The 11864-nt window shown below is 28.3% G+C and overlaps 1 protein-coding gene across 1 annotated transcript; it reads left to right on the top strand.

The window, feature by feature from the left end:
* The first annotated feature begins 8291 nt into the window (after positions 1 to 8291).
* Positions 8292 to 10965, top strand: LOC124896887 (serine protease SPPA, chloroplastic-like). The gene is made up of 2 exons (XM_047408758.1): positions 8292 to 8666; positions 10856 to 10965. The coding sequence occupies exons 1-2, from the start codon at positions 8513 to 8515 to the stop codon at positions 10963 to 10965; spliced, it is 264 nt and encodes an 87-aa protein (XP_047264714.1). The 5' UTR covers positions 8292 to 8512.
* Positions 10966 to 11864: the final 899 nt, after the last annotated feature.

Here is an 11864-nt window from a genome sequence, read left to right on the forward strand (position 1 = left end):
ACTACAAATGCTAAAAGATTTGTAGTTCTTTTTCTAATTCAGCAATCCTACTATTTTTAGTTTGTTCTATTTTCCGTATTTTTTTGTAGTTTGTTATTTTATTTTTTCTATTTTCTTTTTTCTATCTATTTCTTCATTTTCTTTTTCTATTCTTACCATAGCTGTTAATTTATCTTCTAATTTTAATTCTTTTTTTTCTAACATTAAATATAAATGTTCACCTATTTTCTTATATCTTCTTCCTAGATTAGAAAATATTATTTTTATTTTTAATTCTTCATGGTTTTCATATATTTTTTCATCTATTATAAATCTTCTTTGTTCATTTTTATTTAATTGTTAATAGATCATGTTGGTATGTATATTCTAAACTATCTATTGTTGATTCTAAGTTTGATATTTCTTCTTTTTGTGCATTTATTGAATTTTTACTAACTTCGACAATTATGTTATATTGTAGTCTTTCTATCCTTATTTTTAATTCTTTACGTTTTTTAGATATTATTTGCTTTAATTCTTTATATTTTGGTAATTTTTGTATGTTATTCATCTAAATAATATTTTGGGGAATATCTAAATCTAGTTTTATCATATAAGTCATAATTAATAAATTAATCAAATAAATCCAAATATACTACTTACAGCATAGGCTCTGATACCAACTGTAGGGGGGTGCGGATTAGGCGTGGTAACGCATGAAGGCTTACTTTCATTCTGCCTCCGATGCCTTCTATTTATAATCTGAAACTTTACAAAAGTTACTTGTGTGGTAACATAGATCTATTATAAATACAATGAATCTATTTTTATTTGTGCGCGAATATTTCTTAACTTCTTTAAATATTTTTAATTTTATTTTTATTTTGAGTTTATTTATGTTAGTTTTATCGATATGCATATCTTGGGGGTGATTATATGGTAATTGGTTAAATGTTTTACTATAGTATTCTTTATTCTTTTTCCCTTAGTTTTTTGTAATTCTTCTATATTATTTTGAAGGTATTCTAAATATTCTATATCTTTTGCTTCAAAATATCCAATTAGATTGTCTTTCATAAGTTTTTCTAATAATATTATTTCTTCCATATTTTCTCTCCAATATTTTAAATATTCATAGTCTATTATTTTATCCTGTAATAATTGTAGATTTACAAATTTTTGTATAATAATTTATCCTAATTGTACTGTAATGTATATCTAATTCTTGATTTTCAATGCTATTTATTATCTTGTGTTGTTCTTCTCGTAGCGAGTTTTTAAAATTACATAAACTATCACATGTACTTTTTCCTAAATTTTCCAGGGTTTCTTCTATCCATATTAATTTTTTCTTTTAGATTCTCCATTATTTTTCTAATTCGATTTCTATAATTAATTTCTTCATTTAGATTATCATGATTTTCTCTAGTTTTTCTAATATATTCTAACATTTTTTAATCTGAATAATATCCATCTGGGTAATTATCCAGGTATAACTGTTCTATCCAATTTATATTTTATCATATCATGATTGTTAGGAATTTATGAATTTAGCTATTCATAATAGTAAATGAATATACCTGTTCTGGTAGTTTTGATAATTCTAAGCTTTGTTCCTCCATAAATTTTTTCATTGAAATATATACCTGTTTTTTAATAAATAAGAAAAATATTTGTTGTAGACAAGAGAGAGTTTTTTGCTTCAACACATGAAGGCTTAATTTTCTTTCTGCCTTCGATGCCTTTTATTTATAATCTGAAACTTTACAAAAGTTTTCCTTCCTCATTTTACACGTTTCTGAAACTTTACAAAAAGTCTTCAAAAATTATCTACCTAACCTAATTTGCTATACTTTACAAAAGTCTTCTAAAAAAACAAAAACCTATTAAAGCCTAGACTAATAATAGTCAAAAACCTATACAATTCTAATAATTTACGTAAGAAAAATTGTGAAAGTTTGTTACATGTCGCTTTCACAATTTAATAGCTTGTCTTTTATCTACATTATTATTTCCGCTGATATCTTCTTCTTGTCCTATCTACTGTTTTTTTATCTTCTTTCCAGCTGGCATGCTTATCTTCTTGATTTTTTATTTTATTCTAGCCGAACTTCTGGGATAATATTATCTTCTCCATTACATCTCGAACCTTGATGATCTGGATATTTGTGTCCAATTATCTTGCAATATCTTGTCAATAATTCATCTGAAATAAATCCTCTCTTAATTGCTCTTGCAGTAGATTGTTTTTCTGGGTTAAGTAATGTCATTATCCATTGTCTAAAATCTTCCATATCTGTTTGTAGTAATTCTTTTGAATTTGAATAAATCATCTTATGGTCTCTTGAATAATAGCTCCATATTCGGTTTCCATTGGTATAATTATTTGCTAGTTTTTGAATAATTGTAGCTAGTCCAATAAGTCGTTTGTTTGCATAAAAATCAGGTATTTCGATTCTGGGTATCTCTGGCTGCTGCACAATATCTTCTGGTATAATCATATCTCTGGTTAATCCTATTTTTACAACTTGTATAACTGGTTTTATCTCGTCGTATAATATCTTTGCTGGTGCAGTATAACACTTTATATAAAATAAATTTCCTTTGGTTACTCTTTTATAGGTGTTGAATATTTTTTGTAATTCTTCCATAGCTGATAGTTCTTCTCCATCTTGGGTGTATATGGTATTTAATAATCCATAATCAAAACAAGTTTTTATTAAGCTTGGGTTGGTTTGGGGTAGTGCAATTAGTTTGTTGTGACCTTGTAATCTTTGAGTTATATAGTTTGTGTTGGGTTTTGATATCTGTAGCTCTGGGGTTAAGGTTTAGAAAAGTTTGTACTCGGTAGATATTTTTTATGTATTTTTGGGCTGTATAGTTATAAACTTTTTTATCTTGGTTCAGACTATCTCGATATGTGGTAATTTGTGGGGGTATGTTCAAGAGGTCTTTTTGTATTTTTGGTGTAAATAGTTTTTCAAATGTTTTATTTAAGTTAATATTTTGATATCTTTGTCCACTAACTCCTTTGCTTGTACCTGCAATTGTAGATTGATAAATGTTATGAGATTTACGGAGTGTCCCAACATCTCCTTCTAGCTCTGGAATTTTAATGTCTTCCGATCGACATAGCTCTGCACACTGCTGAGTTAGCGGATTTGTAGCTACAAACTTCAGTTTATCTTCATTAGTCTTTAACTTTTCTATTTCATTACCCATACTGACCACTTTCATTGAAAGCGTAGTTAGGATTTTGAATATCTTTTCTAAAGCATCATCTTCTATTATATTAGTCTGTGTAGTTTATCTTGATATGTAATCTGCAATAACGTTTTTGTTAGTACTAGTTACTTCAATTGTAAATGTAAAATTTAATATATTCAATACTAATCTCCGAATCTCTTTTGTTGTAACTGAATTTTGTATTTTCTTTTTTAGCCACCAACGTACCTGTGTATTATCTGTTCGTACAATAAACTTGTTATATACAATATATGACTCAAATGCTAATAAACATTTATATAATGAACATAATTCTTTTTCATTTATTTTTCATTTTATTTCTGTTTCATTAAACGTTCCTGAATAATATCTACAATGATGTTCTATTTTTTCATTTTCATACCTATATTTAAGTAATCCTACATAACTACATTCACTAGTATCTGCTTCTACTATATGTATAAATTTTCTATTTTCGTCTGAAAATTATAATTTTGGTAATTCTTTACAAAGTATTTTTATTTTCTGGACTTGTTTTTTTATCTTCTTTGTTATAATTATATTCTACATTCTTTTTAAATTTTTTCTATAAAGGCTTTAGATTTTCTGCTAATTTTTGTATATATTTCCTTACTTGATTTACTAATCCCAAAAATGATTGTAATTTCTTTTTTGTATCTAATTCTTCTTTTGAATTTATTATTTTTTGTACTATTTGTTGTTGCATTTTTACTCCACTTTTATCTATTTGTATTCCAGATAATTCTATCTTGTTTTTCATAATTTCAACTTTCTTTTCACTTAAACTTATTCCCAATTTTTCTATTATATCCTTAAATTGTTCTAATAATTTTAAATGTTCTACTTTGGTTTTTGTATATAATAGTATATCATCTATATATACTATACAATTAGGTAATTGTTTAAAATAACTATCCATAAAATGTTGATATCTACCTGTTACATTTTTATATCCAAATGGTAGTACATTCCATTCATAAAATCCTTGTGGTACCGTAAATGCAGTTAATTCCTTAGATTCTTCTTGTAACTTTAAATGGTAAAATCTTGATTTACAATCAAATTTACTAAAATAATTATATCCTTGTATTTGTCGTATTTTTAATATCTTATTTGGTATTGAGTAATTATATGTCATAGTTTTTGCATTTAAATTTCTATAATCAATAACCATCTACTTTTTCCTCTTTTTTGTTCACCATGTTTATTTACTATAAATGCTGGACTATTGTGTTTACTATTACTTTTTTGTATATATTATTTTTCTAATAATTCATCTATATGCATTTTAAATTCTTTTAAATCGTCAAAATTATATGTTAATGGGTTTTGAGTTATTATGCTATTTTTATCTATTAATTCAATTTTTATAGTAGTTTTATGTTTTTCCCATCCTTCTAACGGATCTTCACTATATAATTGTTCTAATTTTTTCTTAATTATTTATATCTTATTTATTGAAAATATAGTTATTTCCTTTTTATTTATTGAAAATACGACTAGTTCTATTGTATCTTCGGTATTTTTTATATTTTCTATTTTTTGTGTAATTTTTTGACTTCCTTCTATCCAATCAGTTTTCTTTCTTATTTTTTTAGTAACTCTTTTTGCTCTTACTTTCTGTTTACATGGTATTGTAAACCACCAATCCGTTCTAGTTATTAAATGTGGGTATAATTTATCTAAAAACGGCATTCCTAAAAGTATATCTTTTGATGTTAGCTCATAATTATAGATTTCTTCTATTGTTAATATTTTATCTCATACTTGTGTTTTACATTGTCAGCTTTATAAGTAATTAAGCTTCCTTCGTTATTAAATCCTTTAACTATTATTGGTATTTTTAATTTATCTCATTTACTTTTTGGTAAACAATTATATCTACATAAATTAGCTTCTGCTCCTGTATCTACCATAGGCGTATAATATCTACTATAATACCCTTCTACTACTATCTTCATTAATACTTATATTTTCATATCATGTTAAAGCTCTTCTTAAGAATAATTTACCTCTGTTATATGTTATAGATAATTGTGTATGCTCTATATTATATGGTTTACTTGTTCTAGCCATTTTATTCCTAATATTATGTCTGTTTTTTGCATTTCTTCCTTTATTTTAAATTTCATTTTTATCTTTCTAACTCCTATTTTTATTTCTTTTACTGCTATATTTTCAGTGTTTATTAAGCTTCTTGGTAGATCTGGGCATATATTATTGTCAGATTTTATTTTCTCATTTTTTACTAGATATCTTACTATATAATTTTTCTTCTTGTCCTGTTTTTAAGAGTATTAAATATTTCTTTTCATTTATTGTTCCTGTTATGTAATATTGGTTTAAATTAGTTGTTGAACTTGTTTCATAACTTGTTCTTTTTTATGAAGTTGATGATTCTGTTTTTTCATAAGCTATTTTTTTTGTTGTACTTATTCTATCATTTATTATTTCTAAATTTTCTTCTATATCTATGTCTCTATAACTATACTAATTATTATCAATTGTTTTTACAAATTGTTCGAAAGGACTTTGTATTTTGTTAATTTTATTTTTTCCCGTTATTTTATGTTTTGTTATTAATACATATAAATTTTTACATCTTGCTGTAAATATTTTATTTCCTGGGGTTAGTTCTATTCCTGATATTTTTCAATCTAATACTAATGATTTATCTATATTTTTATCTGTTATTGCTACCGAATAATTTGCACTTATTATAAATTTAAATTTTTGGTATATCAAATTTCCTTTTATGACAGTTATTATACTTTTTTCTATAGGTTTTATAATTTCATCATCTACTAGGTATAATTCTATCGGTGTTTCTATTCCTTCTTTAAAATATGCTTTTATCAATATCTCTGTTCCTCCAAGGTGTACATATTTTATTGGGTCTTTTACTTTTTATATCGTATATTTCTTTATTATTTATTCTTTTTGTTACTAGTGGTATACTAGCTCTTCCTTTTACATATCTGCAATCTATTACATGTTCTTTTTGACTTACTACGTAGTATTCTTCTTTTCTTCTACTAAATATGTTTTTTATTGTTGGTATTTTAAATATTTTTTCTACACTTGAATCTAATTCTTTTCCTTTTATTTCATCAAATATATGACTATCAAATATTATTTTTTGATCTGTTCATTCATCGTTTAAATATTCTTCCTTTGTTATTATTTTTATATTTTCTTCAGTTATTTGGTTTATTCTTATATCTTCTTCAGTCATTTAATTTATCTAATTCACTATCTATTTCATTATCTGTTTCAATCTCTGAAATTTCATATATATTACCTTCACTTTCTAATTCGTAATCTATATAATCTATCTGCATATATTCTATATTTTCTATTTTTATTTCTGATATTTGTTTATTTTTTGAGTTTTTAGGTAATTTACAATCTCTTGCTAAATGTCCTAATTTTTCGCAATTATAACAAGTACATTCTTTTATAGATTTCTTTTTCCTATATGGTCTTTATGTTTATAATTTTTTACATAATATCTTTTTCTTGATTTCTTATATTTATATTTTGATTTTTTGTATTTCTTATGTCTTTTTCTTTTCTTATAATATCTTTCTTCGCATCCAAATTGGGGTGCTATTTTATCTTTGCAACATGCTAAATTTCTTATTAATGTTTTTTCCATTTTTATTTCTTCTCTATATTTTTCACATAGGTTTCTATACCATTGTTGTACGAATTTTATTCTTACTCCTAGAGTATCTACTATTTTTACTTCATACCAGCTTTTTATTATTTTTGAACTAAATGGTTCAAGTAATTTATTAAAATATAATTTTCTTATTTCTTTACTTTCTTCTGTATTACATATTCTTTTATAATAATATTCTCTAAATGCGCAAGTATATTCATCTACGTAACACATATTACATATTGCTAATTTTAACATTAAATTTCTATTTATATTTTTCTCTTCATTTTGTTCTTCTTCTGTTATTGTCATGCTGCTAAATACGTCTTTTGTAGCTATTTCATATTTTTTTAATAATTCTATAGGTGTTAATTTAGTTATAATTGTTGATGATGTTTCTTCTGTGGGTTTGTCAGTTCTTAATACCCTTTTACTATTTTCAGTTAGATTTGAAAACCATAATTTCACTGTTCCTATTAGTGTTCTTTCTATATATTCTGGTGCATCTATTACATTTATATTATTATCTAATAATTATTTTGTCATATATCCTATCCATAATTATATTATTTTTTTTGTATCTATTACACAATCTAAGTCTAAAAAGTTATAATTTTTATTAACTATTTGTTTTGATGTCCATTTGTCATATTCATCCTTTAGATTATATCTTTTAAACTTATTCTTATAATATGTAGGTTTTCTTATTTCTGATGTTCTAGGTATTATATTTTAATCTTTTTTTTATCAAGAGTATTTATTTCTGTATTTCTATTTTCTAAATTTTCTTCATTAATTACTTATTGTTTTTCATTGATTTCTAAATTTTTTGTATTTGTTAAGATTTTTGTATATGTTTCACTATCTTCTGAATCATAATTATCTGTTTCTTCAATATCTATTGTATTTATTTCTAATTTTTTTTTAAATTGATTTATCTCATTTAATAATTTTTGTTCTTTATCTTTTTTTTTTCTTTTTCTTTCTGTCTTTTTTTTCATACAAATCTTTTAGCATTTGTAGTTCTTTTTCTAATTCAGCAATCCTAATATTTTTAATTTCTTCTATTTTTCGTATTTATTTTGTAGTTTGTTGTTTTATTTTTTCTATTCCTTTTTTCTATCTATTGTTGATTCTAAGTTTGATATTTCTTTTTTTTTGGTGCATTTATTGAGTTTTTACTAACTCCGACAATTATGTTATATTGTAGTCTTTCTATCATTATTTTTAATTCTTTACGTTTTTTTTTAGATATTATTTGTTTTAATTCTTTATATTTTGATAATTTTTGTACGTTATTCATCTAAATAATATTTTTAGAAATATCTAAATCTAGTTTTATCAAATAAGTCATAATTAATAAATTAATCAAATAAATCTAAATATATACTACTTTGTAACTTTGAACAGAATAGGCTCTATTACCAATTGTAGGGGTGCGGATAACTTAGTAAAATAGATCCATGCTAAATCAGCTTGTAAAATATGAATGTCATATTGTTCTTTTCCTGTCTTCAAAGCAGCCACATCTAAAACCTTCTGTAGTGTAGACTCTGATGAACATTGTTTTTATTTCTCGAACCAAGTTCTATGTTGATTGATTAGGATGCTTTTTTCCACAGAATGTGGAGAGAAATCAGACTGCTGGCAGAATCTAAACCTGTTATTGCATCTATGGCTGATGTGGCAGCCAGTGGAGGATATTATATGGCAATGGCTGCACAAGCTATTGTGGCAGAGAACCTCACATTGACAGGCTCAATAGGTGTCGTGACGGGTAAATCTAGATACTAGAACAAACTTTTGCATTCTATAAACTGTGTGATTGACTGGGGCGCTAAATTAAGATGCTAATGTCACCAGAGCACCTTTTGCTTCATTCATGTGGTGTGCTGTCTTTTAGGTCTTCTTGTTCTGCACTAGCAAAGATAATTTCTGCTCAGGTGTTATCGGCTCCCAAAAGTTTGTACCTGATAAAGAGATACTTTTGCATATCTTGACCATAACATAATTCAGGAACTGAAATGCAGGTTAAATTTACCATCCAGTTTTAAGAATTAGAAACAGCTCTCAACCACATGAAAGCATCGTCTTGCAATGATCTATGTTTCACTTAAGTTGGAATGACCTGTGCTCTTCAGAAACTCCATTAATCCTAGTTTTAGAAGAAAATCGTAGAACCTAATTGGTTACTGCACAGTTGATGCTGCTTTTTTTGTTCATACTGTTTGGCTTACAATTTGGTTATAGTTGGGTTCGTTGGTTGGATTGCTTTTAGTTTCCCCTGTGGGTTACGGGATAAAATTTTATGTTGGCGAAAAAAAGTAAAAAGTTAAACGTTTCACTTGTGTGTGGGCTGAGGATCACTCTATAAAGTGCAGAAGCGTGGATTGGAAATTAATTGAGCGCTACCATTAAGGAATCAGTCCCAGCTACAACAATTCAGAACACATGCTTCAACTGTATGTTCTTGTATCAGATTTGGTGCTCTTCATAAGGCTGATTGTACTAATATTTATTTTACACACTCCAGGCTATGCCATACAACTGTATTGCAAGGGTGCAAGATTCTTTTAATTTTCCCAATTAGTCAGTCCTTCTCAATGTATAAAGTATTTAGATCCACTAAGTACCAGCTCAAAATATATTGAAGTGTAACTAGATAGTTCTATTGAATGGAATAGCCAAATTTGTGCCAAGCTCTGGAATGGAGAAGGCATTTGGAGGTAAGTCCAACTATAGAACTATACAATCATTCATATTGAGGCTATATTAATGCTTCATCTGTGTTATTAACCTGATATGGGAATTGAAGATTCGTTTCACAAAATAACATGTCTAATAAAAAACATGACTAACAATTTAAGACGGAGGACTAATTGTATCTTGCATAGGTTATATAATTAGAAAAAGGTAGTTCAGAGGTTCAGCCCTTGTGTTGTATCTCTTCACTATTCCGTCTCCTTTCCTACTCCAAAATGAGTTTGATAAAGAAATTCGCGATAGAGATATAGAGATATTGTAGTATACTACTAGGAATAACTTGTGCTCTTATTCTTCTGTCAAAAGTAGGGAAGAGCAAAGTAGGGAAGAGCAAGTGTCTGATCAGATCAATCAAACGATAGGGCAGAGACTTTACTTTGCTAGGACGGAGTTGCTGTCGATTGAGGATTGGCCGAGGGGCCCTTTTTTCTTTTATAAGGGAAGAGAGTGTAGCTGGGTACCCAATAGGCTGTGAAAAACGAGTAGGCAAGCACGCGGGTTGTACCAGTCAGCTTTGAGCTGTCGAGTGAGGATCGACCGAGGGTACTTTCATCATGTCCATTCACCCACGCACTGTTCCCAATTCTTTTAGAACGCCTGCAATTTTATCTAAACATGTCGTTCTCAGATTTTTTTTTTTTATAAACCAGATTTGTCTACACAGTTCTGGATCAGACACGTTAATGCCCTAGAAAAAAAAAAGGACATCAGACGATCTTGGACTGATATTAGTAAAATTGGGATGGAAACTCTCTTTGCTCTGTGTGTGTGAGTGAGTGTATGTCCGTCTGTCTTCCTGCAAATATTGTAGATTGGATTGAGTTGATGTATATCTTGATTAAACATCTAAGATTTTGGTTTGTGGGAGGGGCAAGCTCTTCATATTTACTCCATCTTTAGGTCAGTCCTTGTATTTGCTTTAACACAAGTGTCAATCCTTTATAGTTGCAGTTTTTCCATTTCTTGGTTCCTCTGGGTTCTCCCTTGCTATCCTCACTGTCTGGAAGTATTCCATTCTGCCGTTACATGCCCCTTGCATTTAGTTATTTTGGTCCTTAATATTCACAAAATTTACTTGTACGAGGTCTTCACAGTTCACATAGTGGAGTTGGCTTTGTGAGCTAGCTGTGCTATTTCGCGTGTATGCCCGAGCAAACTTTTTAATCAGATTCAATAATTTAAAATCTCATGTTTTTTTGGCAGGAAAATTCAACTTGGGAAATTTATATGAAAAAAATGGCTTCAATAAGGAGACAATATCAAGGGGAAGATATGCAGAGCTTACCGCAGCTGAACAGCGACCATTCCGGTGAAGCTTTTTTGTCTTCCTTGGGGTATACATGCTGCTGGGTGGTACTTTACACCTTGAAGGCTTGAACCCTATTATGAGAACATAACCTTAAGTTGTGAATTTCATGTTACATCCTTCTGTTCTTACTGCTTTTGGGTCTCTATAACAAGCTGGATGTTGATCTTAGAAACTAGCATAACTTCTGTAGTATTTATACCTAACACCAAAATCAGAACTTCAACTTCTACTATTGCATAGACTTGGTTCCGGCTTGATTGCTATTGAGCTTCTCTGTTTTAATTGCCTGCAAATGGAAATCCAACTTTTGGATTTTAGTTTGTATTTTGATTTTGTATTTTCTCAGATAGAACTTCATCTGTAGGCCTGAGGAAGCAGAACTGTTTGCCAAATCTGCACGGCATGCATATACCCAATTCTGAGACAAGGCTGCCCTTTCAAGATCAATGACGGTATGTATTGTTAAAGAAAACAGCTTAGAACCGAGCATTTATTACTTATCAGTTGATTGAAAATACCAAGCAATGCATTTTAGGTGGATAAAATAGAGGAGGTTGCACAAGGGAGAGTCTGGACTGGAAAGGATGCTCTCTCACGACGTCTAGTTGATGCTGTTGGTGGTCTCTCTCGTGCTGTAGCAATTGCAAAACAGAAAGTCAATATACCTCAGGTAAGACAGGTGCCTCATAAGCAAATCTTATTTTCATGTTAAAACAGCTGTTTCAGTAAGAGCACATAGATTGTAGTGCTGTGCAGTCGGAAGCATGATGTCAAGTCTATATATCAGTCTATGAATTGAACTTTTGTCAACTATCATTCTAGTGAAATTTTGGAACTCTCTTGGTAATCTCAGGATCTTAATCTCTTGATCTTCAAAGAGAGAGCTAGTGAATTTTCCTGCCA

Source organism: Capsicum annuum, chromosome 3, assembly GCF_002878395.1.
Source record: "Capsicum annuum cultivar UCD-10X-F1 chromosome 3, UCD10Xv1.1, whole genome shotgun sequence".
Classification (NCBI taxonomy): domain Eukaryota; kingdom Viridiplantae; phylum Streptophyta; class Magnoliopsida; order Solanales; family Solanaceae; genus Capsicum; species Capsicum annuum.